This window comes from Pipistrellus kuhlii, unplaced genomic scaffold (genome assembly GCF_014108245.1).
Source record: "Pipistrellus kuhlii isolate mPipKuh1 unplaced genomic scaffold, mPipKuh1.p scaffold_m20_p_3, whole genome shotgun sequence".
NCBI classification, from domain to species: domain Eukaryota; kingdom Metazoa; phylum Chordata; class Mammalia; order Chiroptera; family Vespertilionidae; genus Pipistrellus; species Pipistrellus kuhlii.
The window spans coordinates 83,708,794-83,726,062 of record NW_023425529.1 but is presented as its reverse complement, the minus strand read 5'-3'; the positions used below and the strand labels follow the sequence as shown (position 1 = coordinate 83,726,062).

The window sequence follows — 17,269 nt, the reverse complement described above, 5'->3', positions numbered from 1 at the left end:
GAGCTGATGGGGGATGGGAGGGAAAGCTCAAGCCCGACCCAGAGGATGGGCAGAGTCAAATGCTGCTGCCCAATAACTAAGTGCTCAGGAATTTCCAACCTTTTTCACGGCACACATTAGCCACTCAAACAAACTAATTACTAAACTTATAAGGCACACCAGAAAATATGGTTTTTGTCCATCTGACAAAAAATAGGTATAATTTTTATTCATTCATACTGGACAGCTACTGTTGTGTTGGCTGCCATTGTTTTTTATTTGACAATCCAAGAGGAAATAGGTCAGTGCCCCTGACTAACTAGTCAGGTCCTGCATGTTTTAACAATTCTTGTGGCACACCAGTGTGCCTCTTGTGCCTCTTGTGGCACATTGGTTAAAAATCACTGAACTCCGTTAATTAATTGACAGCCCTGGGCCTCAGTTTCCTGCCTATGGAATGGGAGCAGAGTGACTGAGATGTCTGGTTTCTCTTCTGGCAATAGCACTCTATCACCCAAGATTTCACAGAGCAGCTGCAGACTTCCCAGCCTGTATCAGGAGAGGGTGCTCCTCCTCACCCCAATGTCTGTAGGCTTGGTAATCTAGGCAGAGAAGAAGGGAGGACAAAATAGATGTGAGAGCGAGTGGGTAAAAGCTGAGCGTCTGACTCCTTGGGAGTCGGGCCCTGGACAGGGATCATTTGGGGGGGAGGGGGGTGCATGAGTGTGTGTGCACAGCTGTTTTGTTTTGCCTTCTGTGATGACAAAGCAGACTGAGGTGACAGCAGGATAAAGAGCAAAAAGGTTCATCTTGATAAGCCTTCTGCCGCCTGTGGCCTTATTGAGGCTCTTTGTTAGGTTGTCTGCCAGCCAAGGAAATCTTAAAGAAACACTGTTTTGGAAGAGAGCAGGAGATTATGGAGAAGCAGACGAGAGAAAGGAGGGAGAAGGGCAGGCTGGGCTAAGGCGAGGCGAAAGGAGTCTGATTTCTCCTCTATCAGGGGCTCAAGGTCAGGGTCTAAAACAAAGGCCCACATTCAGAGACATGAGTACTCTCTCTTTCTCTCTTTCTCTCTTTCTCTCTCTCTCTCTCTCTCTCTCTCTCTCTCTCTCTCTCTCAATCTTTATTGTTGAAAGTATTACAGATGTCCTTCTTCTTTCTCCCATTGTCCCCTCCACCGGTTTCTGCTCCGCCCCAGTTCTTCACCACCCTATTGTCTGTTTCCATAGGTAATGCATAGATGCATGTAAGATCTTTGGTTAATCACTTCCAACACCCCACTCACCCCTTCTCTCTGAAATTCATTTGTCTTTGTCATGTTTGTATGCCTCTGATTCTATTTTATTCATGCATTTATCCTGTTGATTATATTTCTTATTAATTTATTTTTAGATTCAATTGATGATGTGTATTTACTGCCATTTTATTGTTCATATTTTTTATCTTTTTTCTCCTTCTACTTCCTCTTCTTACAGAATACCCTTCAACATTTCATGTAATACTGGTTTGGTGGTGATCTACTCCTTTAGGTTTTTCTTATCTATAAAGCTGACTCTCAATTCTAAATGACAATTCTAAATTCTTAATTGTAGGTCCTTACTATTCATCACTGAATATTTCTTGCCACTTCCTTCTGGCCTGCATTGTTTCTATTGAGAAATCAGCTGACAGTCAGTATACCTTGTAGGTAACTATCAATAACTGCTTTTCTCTTGCTGCTTTTAAGATTCTTTTTGCCTTTAGCCCTTGGCATTTTAATTATGATGTCTTGGTGTAGGCCTCCTTGAGTTCCTCTTGTTTGGGACACTCTGTGCTTCCTGGACTTATAAGTCCATTTCTTTCACCAGGTAGGGGAAGTGTTCTGTCATTGTTTCTTCAAATAAGTTTTCAATATCTTACTCTCTTCTCCTCTGGCACTCCCCATAATGTGAATGTTGGTGCACTTAAATTATCCTAGAGGCTTCTTACACTATCTTCATATTTTTGAATTCTTATTTCTTTTTGCTTTTCTGATTGGGTGTTTTTTGCTTTCTCATATTCCAAATTATTGATTTGATTCTCAGAATCCTCTATTCTGCTGTTGAATTCCTGTAAATTATTTTTTTAGTTAGTGTATGCTTAATTTCTGAATGGTCCTTTCTCATATCTTTGATATTCTCACTATGATACTTAAAAGTCTCACTAAGTCCCTTGAAGCTCTTATGAGTCCTTTGAAGCTCTAAGTCCCTTAATGCTCTCAGTTAGATCCTTGAATAACCTTAAAACCATGTTTTTGAACTCTGTAGCTAATAGTTCACTTGCTTCCATTTCTTTCGTTGGTGACATGTTTCTTTTTTCTCCTAATTTTGGCTGCTTCCCTGTGTTTGTTTCTTTGTATTAGGTAGAGCTGTTATGTCTCCTGGAATTGGTAAAGTGGCCTTTTGTAGTAAGTGTCCTGTAGGGCCTAGTGGCTCAGTCTCCCCATTAACCTGAGCTGGGCATTCTAGGTGCACCCCTGTGTGGTCTGTGTGCACAGTCTTGTAGTTGAGCCTTGATTGCTATTGGCATCACTGGGAGGAATTGATCTCCAGGCCAATTGGCTGTGAGGACCAGCTGCAAATACAATCAAAGAGCAGCTTTACAGGACATCCCTATGGAACAGCACTTTCTTCAGTGGGGCTTTGGTCCTCACTGAGTCTGCACCTTGAGTGTGTCGCTTGTGGATATGTAGAGTTGTAATCTGGTATGGTCTGAAGCTGTCCACCAGGTGCACTGGCTCTGGGGCCTCCCAAGAGGTGCAAAGTCAGCCACTGCCTGGGGCTAGCTGGCAGGAGCTACAGAGAGATCTAAAGATGGCTGCTAATTGTATTGGGCTAAGAAGTGCCCAGGTGAGGCCCAGCTGTACAGAAAGGCAAGCTGGTGGTAGTGCCAGGTCATGGGCCTTTTATTGGTAGGTTTGGGGCATGCTGATACCAGCTGCTGCTTGTTTGAGAGATTTTAGAAAAGTCTGAAGCATGAATCAGGACAAGCCATTCATATGACAAAGCCATTGCAAACAGCTTGTGTGGGGCTGCAAATTGGATGGGGCATGGTCTCAGGGAATCACTATGGTGAAACAAACAATGTGGGTCACACTGATGGAAACTCAAATATGGCTGCCATTCAGTTCTGTGATGTTAGAGGTCCCAGCACAGGAAGAATAACTCCTGTAAGTACCCCTGTCAGGAAGAAAGCCACCCCTGAGTTCCTGCCACATACCACACAGTCCAGTTCCTCCATATAACCCTGGATTCCCCCAAAGCCACCAGGCACTGGAGTTCAGGGGAAGTGAGCCCTTTAAGAGGAACACCTGGGTCTCCAGCAGCCTCCACATCACTCAGCCACAATCCCTGATGGTTTTTACAGCCCGAAGTTATGAGGACTTTTCTTGACAGTTCTGGAACCCTGGGTTTGGGGTCTTAGACTACCTGCTTCTCATGGTAGGTCTTGGAGATATCCCTCCTAATTAAAAATACACCACACGTGGGTGTCAGACCAGCCCATTACACAAATTCTATAGGTCTCAATGTGCTTTCCTCTTTACTTCTTTAGCTGTAAGACTTCTACTGAACCAGATTTCAGGTGATTCTGAATGGTAGTTGTTCTGTATTTTAGTTGTAATTTTGATGTGGTTGTGGAAGGCAGCATGTACCTGCATTTAACTACACCACCATATCGGTTCTCTCAAGGGTGGTTAATAATTCATGAGGGTTGGGGGGAAGCCACCCTAACAGGCTAAGTGACTCTCATTCCCTGTGCCCCTTTTCTTGGGTTTCTCTCTTCACCATGAGTTAGTTCTGAGCCTGCCTGTGAACAATGTCATGAGGCATTACCTCCTGCACACAGTAGGCTTATTAGGAGGTGCTGGGTGGAGGGCAGCCAGCCTAGTGCTCCCCCAGCTGAAGGTCCACTGAGGCTCTGACAATAGCCAACCACCCAAGGTAGCAATCAAATGAACCAGAAGAAGAACCCAAGCTGCCCTGGTGAGTCTCCAAGGGGAGAAGGCTGGGCTTTCTCAGTGTCTGGGGTGGAAAAGCAGGATTTGTTCAGGTTGTAAGGCTGGTGTTGAACAGAAGATTTGAAATTTCTAAAGCCAAGGGCACAGGTGTTGGGCATGGCAGGACACATTCTATTTGTTGTTAAGGAAGTGCCCATGCTCATCCTCACAACAAATCAGAGCACAGCTCAATCTCTAGGACCTTAAGCCCAGCATCTGTGAGAAGGCAGGGCTCTGTATGGCAAAAGGAAGTTCAACAAGGTCTTAAACCCCAGAGGCAAGGAACTAAGAGATCTCATAGAATTTGCTTCCCATTCAAGTGGCTGACACATAGAATTCACAAGTATTTCTTTATTGCACCCCATTATGTGCTAGGTACTATTTATTCTAGGTGCTAGAGATCAGAACTCAACCCCCTTGCCTGCTACTAGACATTCTAATGGTGTGAGACTGACAATAAATGAGAATATAAATAAACCATGTTGCTTAGAAAATAAAGAGTAGCCCTGGCTGGGTGGCTCAGTTGATTGGAGAGTCGTGCCATACACCAAAAGGTTACAGGTTCCACTCCTGGTTGAGGCACATACCTAGGTTTTGGGTTTGATTCCCCACCGGAGCATGGGGGGTGGGGTGGAGCAACTGATTGATGTTTCTCTCACACATCGGTGTTTCTCTTTCTATCTCCCTCTCTACTCCTCCTCTCAAATCAATAAACATATCCTTGGGTGAGGATTTAAAAAAAGAAATAAAGAAAAAGAGTGATGAGGTAGAGAATGAGTGGCAAAGGAAAGGACTGCTCTATCCTGGGAGGTCAGGGAAGGTCTCTAAGACATGATGTTTGGGCTGCGATGTGATGACAAGAAGGAACCAGCCATGTAAAGTTTTAGGGGAAGAACATTCCAAGAAGACAGAACAGCTGATACAATGCCCGGCGTAGGAATGAGCTTAGCATGTTTAAGGGAGAAGGAATCCCCATTGAAATCAGACACATCAGCAAGGCCAGCTTCTTAAGAGTCTTGAAGGCAATATCAAAGGAGTTTAGATATTGTTTAAAGAGCAGTGGGAAGAAAGGTATTGGAAGGTTTTAAGCAAGGGAGTGACATGATTTGCTCTTCAGAAAGAGCACTCTCGTGACTTGTGAAGAACAGATCATGAAGAAAGGGAACCCTTTAGGGGTTAATTACATTAATTCAAGTGAGAGAGATGATGGTTTGACCCAGACTGGTAGCAGGGGAGGGGGATAGAAATGGACAGACAGACTAATGAAGTTTTGGAATAAGGTCTACAGAACTCAGATGGGATGGGGAAACATGAGAACAATCAGGTGGAGAATGTGCCCTCCAAATGGGGAAATCTCAAGGAGGAAACCCCAGACATGCAAAGTTTAAAATGTGACTCCAGGGGAGATGTCAGTAGGTTGTTGGAATGTACTAAATTCTGCAAAGGATTCCCAGATACACAGGACCCAAAGCCTACCTTGGAGGAGCTTTTGGTCCAGTTGTGAGATGGAACCTAGTGGGAGAGAATCTGCCCTGTGCCCCACTCCTACCTTTTCTACCCAAGAGCCTCAAAACCCTGTTTCATTAGGGGAAAATGAACCCAACTCTCTGAGACTCCCTCTGTTAAAATCATGGAATTTCTTTCAGCTCAGAAATGTCATGATTCTATGAGACCTGGCACTGACCAGTGGGTAGAGAGGCAGTCTCATTCTAGGAATAGTCTGAGAGCTCTTTGACTACAAGGGCCAAAGGCCAGGGTAAATAAGCTTTCCTAAATTCTAAAGATCCTATTATTCTACGTATTAGTGACTCCCCTCGGAGAATTTTTAGAGGAGATTCCTCTTTTTTCACTCAGCCTTTTTCTTCAGGTGAAAGGAAAATCTATCTAAAATTAATATCAAGAGTGGTCTTAAAAGGAAGAAGAAGGGGGAGTGATTGAGGTCCACCTGCAGCCTCAGAGGAGGGAGAGATGTGAGAGGGAGGAGGGGCATGGCCAACAGGGCTGCTGATCACACCTGCTGTGTCTGTCCCTCTCATGAACCAAAGAGTGGGTCTACCATCCCCTTCACTCCTATGCCTTTCAACCACCTGGGCCTTGAAGCAACTAAGAAACCCCCATTGAATTCAAATGTTCCCACACCGAAGGATCTGCTCAAGCCAGAGCTCCAGCCTCCGAATTGCTGTGGGACTTGCAGGGCGGGCGGGGAGGGGCTCACAGGGGCTTGGGGTCTTCATCTGTAAACGCAGAGCCTAGACTCGCACTGTCCAATATGATGGCCACCAGCTATGTAGCTATTTCAATTTAAATTAAATTAAAATTTTAAGACTTGCGTCCTCAATCACAGTAGCCACATTTCAAGGGCTCAAAAGCCACATGTGACGAGTGGCTGCTGTGTGGACCAATGGAGATCTAGAACAGCTTCGTCATCTCCAAAAGTGCACGCAGTCAGTGATGGTTTACAACAGTGGTCCCCACAATGTGGTGCCTGGGCAACAGCAATAGCCCTGGGAGCACTTTAGAAATGCAAATTCTCAGGCCCCACCCAGAATGAGAAACTCTGGGGCTGAGATTTTAACAAACCTTCCAGGTGATTCTGATGCTAAAGCCAGGAAATCGAGGCTCCAGTGCAACCCAGGGCTGGAATCTGGCCCCTTGACCCTTCCCTTGTCTCTCCCTTTCCCCTGCCCCCCCCCATCACATTTCTCTAGGATTGTTTCATATTGGTGGGGGGGGGGGGGGGCGGGGAAGGATACAATTCTGTACCTCTGCGCTATCTTGGGAGTCCAGTTCCCTTCAGAAGAGCTCCTCAAATCTCAGGCAGTCAGAATGGATGTGACAGAAAATCGCTCCAATGGATGTCACTGGGGTGACTGCAGAATGTCTCATGGAAACAGCCTCATGGCTAGGAACCCAGGTGTGTCCCCATCTTACAGATGAGGGAACCGAAGCCTCTCCCTCTTCCTGACCACCGGGACGGAGCCAGGCCTAGGGAATATCGAGGCTAAGAGCCTCAGAGACAGGGGCCAGATGACTGGCGGAGCGTGTAATCTCTGTAAGCCTCTGTCTCCTCCCCTGTGAAGTCGGAGTAATAATAGAACGGGGCTGCCGTGCAGATGAAACAAGCTCACGGACGTAAGCATCCCTGGCACTCAACACATTTTCAGTATTATTATACCAGGCAGTAGGAAGTCGGCCTAGTTTTTAAATTCTTTTTCAATATAAGCTGCTTTTCTTCTATTCTTTGGCCCCAAATTTCTCTCAGGATGGGAGCACCAGCTTGTGTTCCCTACACCTATTTGGGAACCAAAGAGGCCTGGTGGCCCTTGTAAGTGGCATCATCAAAAGAGTAGTTTTTGCAGAATAGACGGTACCAAGCCTTCTGGGTCCAAGAGAGGCTGTTAGGTCAGGCTGGAGACCAGGAGGCTCCTGAGCTACCCAACCCACAGAGGCCAGAGTGCCACCACTTTGAGTCACGTGACCCGAGCAAATGGCTCTGTCCCTCAGCCTCTACCTTTTCATCTGTGGAAAAGGGGGCATGGTCTGCCCAGTGCACCTGCCCTGGGTCCCCGAGATCCGAGGATGAATGCCATCCTCACTGTTCTCTAGAGCCCAGGCCTCATCTTTCTCTCTGGCCATTTTCTGGCACCGTTCTCTGTGGAGAGACAGAAGCCACCAGTCTCTTCCTTTCTCCCTCCCCCACACCCAGCAACCTCAGTCCACATGCTGCCGCCTGACTCAGTTCTCCCCACCCCTTCGCTGCCCTGGTGCTCCCTCTCCCCTCAGTTCCTGCTGATGCGCCCCCTCTCTCTAACTGTATCCATTTTGCCTCTCACTGTCTCTTCCCTCCTACCACCCCCTACCCCCAAACAGCGGTGGGCATCCAAATGAGGCTGGACTTCCTGCAGCGCATGTTCTGGGCAGCCACGCAGCAGGTGGGTGTGATGGAGGTCAGTTCCGGGTCAGAAGGCTCCCCAACATTTCCACGGTGATGAAGGGCTGGCACCGTCAGACCCACTCCCCAGAGCCTCTCAGCCCTCCTGCTCAGCCTCTGTCAGCCCTGCTGGATCTCTCCTCTGCCTGCGGCCTCAGTCTCTGGTCCCAGCCTTCCCCACCAGTGCTCTCTCTCAGCTTCCATCTGGGGCAAAGGGCAGGACACTGATCCGCTGAACTGTCTGTCACTAGTGTCTGCTGCCCAGATCCCCCCACAACAGAGTAAGGAAACTGCCCTCCTGGGTGGGGTAGGAGTGGGAGGTTCGGGAAGGGGGGTACGTGTGTGGGGGTGGAGGGCCGCCACGCCCTGCGCTCCCTCCCCCAAGATCCAGCCCAATCTGTGGCTCACCCCAGGAGCTGTGCCTTACCACAGACCCACCCACCCGAGCCTTCCGTTCCTCCCAGAGCCCTCAGACCTGGCTCCCCTGGGCTGCGCAGGGTTCCTCACTTCCCTCCACAAGCTCCTCCAGCCCCGAATCTGCCCCTGGCACTGAGCCTGCTCTGAGTCCCCACTTTGAGTAAGTGTAGGAGACCAGAGAGTAAAGATGGAAGGGGGGGAGGGGGAAGGAGCACCAGCCTGGGATTAGCACCGCATCCAGCAGAAGGCAGCCACCCATGAGGCTCCAGCAACAGACCCCCTTCTCCTCAGCCTCAGCGGCAGGGCCCTGGCTCCCTCCTGGAAGGCTGACCCAGCCAGCAGGGATCCTGCTTCAGTGCCCTGCCCACTACCCCACACCGCCACACACACACACACACAATCCAATACATGCACACATACACACACCACACATATACCTGGGCACACACCACACATGGATACCGTAGACCCACATGTGCATGTACCACCAGTATACCATAGACACACATCTGCCAGTCCCCACACAACACAGATGTACAGTACAACGCACACAGCATTCCCACACTTACACGCCAAATAGCTACCGCACAAACACAAGGGCACACCCGACTGACAATTTCTCTTCCTTCCAGTGCAGAGCGGGGGATGGGCCGTGCCCACAGAGCTGCCAGGATAGCGTAAGTCCTTCCCAGTGTGAAGAGGGGAGTGGGAGCCATGGGCCCCTGAACCCACGTCCTCCGGATGAGCCAGCTCCCTCCCGCCCAGTGCCCTTTCTTCCCGCCGTGCTGGGCTGGGGAGGCACCTTCTCCCTCGCCATGGCCGCCTCCTTCCCCAAGGCCGGGCCAGTGGAGGACCCAGGGCCCGGGCAGGGCCAGAGCTCGGCTCCCTCTGGTCTCTCCTCAGGACCTGGACTGCTTCGTCGTGGACAACAACGGGTTCATCCTGATCTCAGAGCGACCCCAGGAGGTGAGATGCTGGGAGGTGGGGTAGGAATAAGCCGAGTCCAGCAGCCATGTCGTAGGAGGAAGGGCTAAGGGCGCAGGAAGCAGTCTTGCCTCAGAGCCCATGAGAGTGAAAGGTCTGCGGAAAATGGGATCCTGAAGTCAACACAGCAAGATTATGAACTTCAGGCTCTTTTCAGCTCAGATGATCATAGAAAAATATTACTTCTTGATTTTGTAACTATTCAGGCCTTCTCCCCATTCTTGGTGGGAAATTGCCCACATAATGAGGAGAGGCTCCGCCCAGCCACCTCTTGAGCCGCGTGTTCTGTGCACGGCTGTCATTGAGGGCCTGGCCTCAGAGGGTCCTCCCATTTGCTCACCCCTCTGTCACATTCCCCTCCCGCCTTGTCCACTCAGGCTGCTGTAACAATTACAGGCGGCGGGGGGGGGGGGGGGGGGGGGGGGGCGGGGGGGCGGGGGGGGGCTTATAAACAACGGGAAATCATTGCTCAAGGTCCTTGAGGCAGAAATCTGAGGTCAGGAGCCAGAGTGGTTGGATGAGGGCCCTTGTCCGAGTTGTGAACTTCTCATCGCATCCTCATGTGGCAGAGGGACAAGGGAGCTCTCAGCTCTCCTCTGGAGGGCATTGAAACCGTTTCTGAGGCTCTGCCCTCATGGCTACTCGCCTCCCAAAGGCTCCGCCTTCGGCCATCGCCTTGGAGGTTAGGTGTCCACGTGTGAATCTGGGGGACACATTCAGATCGTAGGCTCTCCCTTTTACCTTCCTGGGCCCAGGGGACCAGATCTTTTCATTCTGTGCTGTCTTCCTGCCCGGACCTCCCTCGCAGAAAGTTCTGTTCTAGCCCTGCGCCTAGGTTTGCTAGCAGGGAAACAGGAATGGGGTGACCCTTCTCCTGTCGCAGCCCAGCTCACACATATAATCTCCCCCCAACCGGTGACGGCTCCTCGGACCCCGCTTGTGCTCACAAAGGCAAAAGAGAAGGTGCAATCATAACTTTGTTTTGCCAAGTCGAAACTGGCTCCCAATATTAATTATGTAGCCAGGAATCAAACTAAAAGGAAGCTTCACTGAATAGCTAATCAAGCTGAATAGCTTCACATGAAATATTTCCTTGAAACAAGCCAGAAGCATCGAAATGGCCTCCAAGCTGAACCTCAGTGGAAGGGAAATAGCATTTGGTCCAGAGTGAGCTTTGCCCCTAACTAGCTCTGTGATTGGGTTAAGCGGCTTCCATTAGCCATGCCTCAGCTTCCTCCTCTCTAAAAGGAGGGGGCTGCACCACAGGATGTCTGAGCCCCAGACTCTCCGTGCCTGGGGGATCGGCAGAGCTGGGGAAGCAGGCGGGGGTGCCGGGGCCGTGGCCGTGGCTGTGCTCTGGCCTCAGAGTCCACAGAAGTTGTGAGAACTTGGCAGGAACCAGGGCATAGGAAGCGGGTGTGGGAAAGAGGGCAGCTGAGGAGGGGCACCAGGGCGTCACGGAACCCAACTCCTTGAGGAGAGACTGAATGGCCGGCTTCTGCGGAGCCTGTCTCAACAGCAGGCGTGAAGAAGAAGATGGTTTTGTCCGTTTTCCTCTTTAGCAGGAATTGAGGGCCGGCTGACATCATGGCGTCTCTTGCAAGATGCGAACTGCCAACCATTCATTGTGCTGCCTTTCCTCCCGTCCCTTTCATGCCCCCTCTTGGACCTGCCACTCTTCCCTGGACAGAGCCCAGCTCATTTAGTATTTCCCAATTGCTCTGGGGGGAACGGGTGATGACAGAAATGAAACCAGTGGCTGGGAAGAGGCTTTGGGCCTCGCTAGTGCTCCCCATCACTCATGCGCTGCCCTGCGCCCTGGGGAACAGGTCTGCGGGCTCCCATGGTGCCCGAGTTCCAGGGAGAGTGCGGAAGGCGGGACACGTGGGGAGGGGACAGCCACAGCCACGCCTGAGAGGCCGAGCTCGGAGCAGCTGAAAGCCACGGCTCCTGGGGCGGAGCACGGGGTTAGGCCTTTCAGCCCAGAGCTCACTCTGCTCAGGCCGCTGTAGCAGGGGCACAGCTGCAGGCAGAATGCAAGGGATGAGCGTGGCTTTGTTCCAGCAAAGCGTAATTATAGACACTGAAATCTGAATTTCGCATAATCTTCACGTCTCATGAAAAATTATTAATCTTTTGATTTTTTTTCCCCCAACCATTTGAAAATAGAAACACATTCTCAGCTCAAGAGCCAGATTTGGCCCGTGGGCCATCATCTGTGACCCCGGCCTGAGAGGCAGCAGGACAAGCTGCAGGGAGTGGGCCCGGGGCAGGCACTCCCAAGGGGCCGTTGGTGTAACACACGGCGGTCCTGCTGCACACTCGCTCACAGGTCTTCTCAAATCATGACACCAGAGGGCACAACGTTGGATAATATGTGGTAGCAAACAGCTACTTAGACTCTTCTGTTTTACAAAGGATGTGCTTACCTAGTTTATTTACCCGTCTTCTCATCTATCGTGTTATTGTATAACATTGTGTGTAGCTTTATAAGTCCTTTGTACAAAGAAGCAGGGCACAGGGGATCTTCATTAATAGGGTGTGACCCCTAGGACCTCCTCAGAGCCCCAGCTCCCGCTGTGCCCGGTCACCCTGGCTTCCCACAGCGCATGCTCTCCTCACCCCCCTCTCGCCCCAGCGCTGGGAGCCCCAGGAGAGGGGAGGGAGGCTCTGGCGATGTTACTGGTTTCATTTTATACCAGAGGAGGACTGAGGCTCCACAAGGTTTGGGGAGGGATGTCCAGCTGGGGAGCAGGGTCCTGGAGGAAATGCAGGATCGTTGGGCAAAGGGAGTGAGCCCGGGAGAGCGGCTTTCTCCGGAGAGCGGCGGGCTGCAGGCCAGGTCCGCTGAGCAGTCCTGCTGCCCGGCCCTGCCCTCCCTCCCTCTGTCCATGCTCAGGGCTGAGTTTATTCACTGCGTCAGACTGGTCTGAGTCCCACAGAGTTAGGACCAACGCCCTAGGACCCTGAGCTCCGGGCCCCGGGATCCAGGCTCCGGGGTAGGTCCGAGGCCCGTGTCCAGGCTCTGGAAGCAGCAGCATCACGACAGGGCTCCTCTCTCCTCACTCTGCACCTCTCCGCTCGGGGCCTGAGCAGTGTGAGGCGTTAAGAGGGCTCGAGGAGATAGCACCCACGCCAGAGACAACAGTGATACACGCAGCACCAGGCAGATATCCAGGCCCGGCCATCTATCCACCCATTTTTGGTTTTGTGGGATTTTTAATTCATGCATTCAGTAACTCTGTAGCAGTTACCTATTGCTGCATAACAAATTATCCCAAAATGTAATGACTAAAAACCACAAGACTTGCCATCTCCATTTCTGGGGTAAGGCAGCTGGGTATGGCTCAGTGGGGTGAGTCTGGCTCAGGGTCTCTCATGGGGCTGGATTAAGGGATCAGCCAGGGCTGCTTCGTTCAAGTCATTTCAAGCCTCAAGTAGAGGAGGCTGGGCTTCCAAACTCCCATGGTCGCTGGCCAGATCAGTTGCCAGGTGGGCTTCTCCAGGGGGCAGCTGTCAACTCGGCAGTTGGCTTCATCAGAGCAAGAGAGTCGTGACGAGCAGAGAGAGGAGAGCAAGACAGAGGTCAGAATCTTGGGAACCTAATCTCAGACGTGACATCTGGTCACGTGGACCATATTCCATTCACCAGGAGCAAGTTACTAGATCCAGCCTACCCTCAAGGGGATGGGCTTCCACAGGGCATGGCTCGAAGAGGCCCGAACCGTTGTGGCCATTTCAGGACCATTCCACCACGCATTCCTGCCCACCCACCCAGACCGGCCCCTCCCTGAGCACACCCAGGTGCCACGAAGGGCCACAAGCCTGGGCCCTCCCAACGCAACCCCTCCCCCTGCCCCTTTTATCCCGAGGCTTCACGGTGTACTGGGAGGACCAGAGGCAGCATCTGGCTGCAGCCACTGCCCCTTTGAGGTCCATTCCGAAGCTCCCAGTGTGCGGGTGCTACTGACAGGCAAACGGTAGGACCCAGAGCCCAGATCCAGGGTGACAGGCCCACTGGAGACGTTACACAGAGCTGTTGTCACTCCCGCGCCCTTGCTCTCTGCTCTCTCTCCAGGCCCCAAATACAATAGGTGGCTGGGACCCGCCCTTTGTGGGTCTTTATTGTCAAACGGAGTCCTGAGCTGGAAGAGAGTCTCAGTGGGGTAGAAACACATGCTCCCAGGCCCCACCCCGGGCCAAGGGGATGGCTCTGGGGATGGCCACCGGCCACCTTCTGTGCCGTTGCAAGCCCACCGGTGATTCCTGCGTGTGCTGAAGCCGGAGACCCGCCGCCTCGGCCTCTGTGCCAGCTGCTGTGGATCGGGGTGTGCTCCTGGGCGGGGCTATGTGCCGAAAGGTCCAGGCCACTTCCCGCCCCTGCCAGCGTCCGGCAGGGCTCTGGGAGAGAAGCCTGTCGCTGTCCCAGGTGCAGGAGTCTTCCCAAAGTCCTCCCAGCCCTTCCTCATGGGCCTCTCGCCCAGCAAGCATCGGTGTGGGAGCCCCAGGCCCCCCTGAGCCTGCGGAGGGCAGGGCGCTCGGCTCTGTCCTGGCCCCGGCTTTGCTCCAGCCGGAGGGTTACACACTTGGCCCCACTGCGCCTCTGTCCCAGCTCAGGACTCTGTCTTACAATAAAGACCCACGAAGGACGGACGAAGGACGGATCCCAGCCACCTATTTGGGGTCTAGAGAGAGAGCAGAGAGCGGGAGTGACAACAGCTCTGTGTAACGTTTCCAGGGACCTGTCACCTGGATCTGGGCTCTGGGTCCTGCTGTTTGCCTGTCAGTAGCACCCGTACTCCCGGGAACTTCGGAATGGACCTCAAAGGGGCAGCGGAGCTGCAGTCAGACACCCCATTGTGGGTCTCTCCCTAAGGCTAAGTCTCCCAGAAGCCATAGCACCTCCTCCCTCCCTGGCCGCAGCCCACAGAGCCGGTGCCTGCAAGGCCCTGAGACCAGGGCACCCCCTTCTGCCCGCACAGGGCCTCTGACACACTGTCCTGGGCCTCCCTGTTTTCCTTGCTCCCTTCCTCCTTCCCTACCTCCCCAAGCCCTCTGTCCTCCCTGCCTCGTGGCAGGGCAGGCTTGAAGTCCGGTTCTGCGGGCGCAGTGGGTGCAGTGGGTGCAGGGGGTGCAGTGACTGTGGAGGTGTGGGGGGTGCAGGGGGTTCAGTGGGTGCAGGAGGAGCAGTGGGTTCAGGGGGTACAGGGGGTGCAGTTGGTGCAGGGGGTGCAGTAGGTGCAGGGAGTGCAGTGGATGCAGCGGGTGCAGTGGGTGCAGGAGGTGCAGGAGGTGCAGGAGGTGCAGGGGGTGCGGGGGTGCAGGAGGTGCAGGAGGTGCAGGGGGTGCAGGGGGTGCAGGAGGTGCAGGAGGTGCAGGGGGTGCAGGGGGTGCAGGAGGTGCAGGGGGTGCAGTGGGTGCAGGGGGTGCAGGAGGTGCAGGGGGTGCAGGAGGTGCAGGGGGTGCAGGGGGTGCAGGAGGTGCAGGAGGTGCAGGGGGTGCAGGAGAAACCTTGTCTATGATATCAATCTGGGCAAAGTGGCTGCGGCGAGAACACGGGTTTAGGTTAAGTCGCTTTTCATGGATTCGGGATGGTGACAGATCCACAGGAAACACTGATTAATTAGAAAAGAGGGGAGGGCGGGAGGAGGGGGAATCAAGGGCAGCGCCAGTGTTCTCAGACCTGGTGTAGCTGAGCGATAAGGATGCCCATGGGAGACAGCAGTGCCCTCGGGCCCGTGACCCTGACCCACAGAAGCACGTTTTGCATCTGACCTACCACACACACACACACACACACACACACACATACACACACATACACACACCAGCGCACATACACACACACCAGCGCGCGCGCACACACACCAGCACACACACATACATACACACCAGCACACACACACACATCAGCACACACGCGCGCACACACACACCAGCACGCACGCGCACGCTATTTAACCTGCTGTGGGTGATCCCCACTGATTTGTTCAAAGAAATTCTTCACCTTAAAAAATGTGATTGCAACCCCCAGATTGATATCATAGACAATTAATAGATTACAACTTAGAGTTTTAAAAGCACTGAGATGAGACTACGGTGGGAGGCGGGGGTGCGAATTAAAGGGAGGGGTGGAATGGACCCTGCGGTGACTGTGTTGAAGGGCATCTGCAGGAAAACCCACAGGCAGCAAAGTCTGGGCCAGGGTGGGAGGTTTAAAAGTCCTCCTCTCTCTTTCTCTCTCTCTCTCTCTCCCTCCCTCCCAGGTGGGAAGATTTCTGGGGGAGGTGGACGGTGCTCTCCTGACCCAGCTGCTCAGCACGGGGGCGTTCAGCCGGTAAGTGGGACGTGCTTCTCCCCATCTGACAGGAAAGGCAGGGTCTGATGCTAAATGGTCCAGACAGACCTGGTGATCCTGACCTCAAAACCCATCGGGAGAGCCCCCAAGTGTTCCAGAAGCAACCGTCCTGAAGCCCGGGACTTGAGAAGAGGCGGCGAGTGGCATGAGGACACGTGGGCCCCGAGAAGGAAAACCAAATGTACTGTTGGTTTTCCTTAACACCCAGTGCAGAAATGTGACTTGGGGCGTTTCTCCCTTCGGATCTGCCTTCCTAACTCCGGAACTGTCCGGCATCAGGGAGAACGAACCTGCAGGGACTCCCTGGGCAGGGCAGGGCGGGAGGGTCCGGGCCCGCCACCTCCTGTCTCTGGCTTTCAGAGTGACCATGTATGACTACCAGGCCATGTGCAAGCCCCCGAGTCACCACCACAGCGCCGCCCGGCCCCTGGCCAGTGTGAGTGTCACCCCGTCCTCCTTCCGCCAGCGGGCAAGCCCTCCACCCGAACCGAGGTTACCTGGTCCCTGGTCTCCCCCAGCCTCAGGCATCTAGCCCCGGGGCCCCCTGACTCTGACCAAAGAGTCCTCGCCCACTCCTGCCCCCTCCTGCAGGCCTCTGGCGACAGTGTGGCCACACAGGCCCAGGGGCCCTGGGAGCGGCACCAAGGGGCTCTGCGGAGAGGCCCTGCCGACCTTCCTGAGGGGCCTGTCTAACCCAGGCTGCCGGCCCTGCATCGGAGGCTCTTGGATAACCAGCTCCCCAGGCTTCCGCAGCCGGGAAGGGGTGGGTGATGGCAGCAGGAGGGCGAGTCCCGGGTGTGGCCTCTAATGGATCCCTGTCCCCCAGCCCAGCGTTGACTGTCTCCCTTCTCCCCAGCCTATCTCAGCCCTCCTGACTGCGGCCAGATGGCTGGTGAATGAGCTCCTGCTGTGAGTGGGGGTGGGGGTGAGGAGGGGGGCAGGTGGGGGACTTCATGCAGGTATATGTTCTGAGGGAGCCCAGAGGAGGAGGGACGGTCCCGGGAGGAGCTGTCCTGTGTGCATGGGGCCTCCTTCCTGCTGCTGCCAGTGTCCTCTCTGCTCAGTGGGGGACCCTCGGGCAGGGACGAGGATGCCCAGGAGGACTGGGCTGGGCCCGGGAGCGCCAGTGCCCCGGCTGCTCAGTCAGGTCCCGTGCGTGTCTGACAGGTTCCTGCTGGAGTGGAGCGCCTGGGGCTCCCAGAGAGCCGGCCGCGGGGCTGAGGGTGAGCACCTGTGACTGCATGGCCTTGTGTTTGCTGCCAGTGCCGTTTCAGCCAGCTAACTGGAGACCTCCCCTCGGGGGGTGGGGGACAGAGGGGAAGGGAATCTGGGCAGCTCACTGTTCATATCTCATCCTGCTCGGCCTTCTCTCGTCACCTTCCCCTCCGGGCTCCCCACCTCTGTATGCCATCACACCGTCTCCGGACACCCCTGCTCCATGTGACATCACTCCTCCCGTGTGACATCACCACCTGTGACATCCCGACCTTGTGTGGCATCATGCCCATCCTGTGCTGGGCCTCATGTCCTGGGCAGCCAAAGCTGTCTTCCATCACTGTGAGTAGCATCCGCTGCGGAGCCAGGT

At 53.6% G+C, this 17,269-nt stretch overlaps 1 protein-coding gene across 2 annotated transcripts in view; it reads left to right on the top strand.

Annotated features, from left to right (window-relative positions):
- The window catches only part of CACNA2D4 (calcium voltage-gated channel auxiliary subunit alpha2delta 4), a 110,365-nt gene that overhangs the window by 87,049 nt on the left and 6,047 nt on the right, over positions 1-17,269 (top strand). Inside the window, exons 27-34 of one of the 2 annotated variants that reach the window (XM_036457661.2) lie at positions 7,865-7,926; positions 8,975-9,019; positions 9,246-9,308; positions 15,593-15,663; positions 16,045-16,120; positions 16,541-16,593; positions 16,852-16,907; positions 17,221-17,241. In XM_036457661.2, coding sequence (XP_036313554.1) covers positions 7,865-7,926; positions 8,975-9,019; positions 9,246-9,308; positions 15,593-15,663; positions 16,045-16,120; positions 16,541-16,593; positions 16,852-16,907; positions 17,221-17,241 — 447 coding nt within the window. The remainder of the gene's footprint in view (positions 1-7,864; positions 7,927-8,974; positions 9,020-9,245; positions 9,309-15,592; positions 15,664-16,044; positions 16,121-16,540; positions 16,594-16,851; positions 16,908-17,220; positions 17,242-17,269) is intronic. The other variant, XM_045588398.1, reaches the window with a different exon arrangement.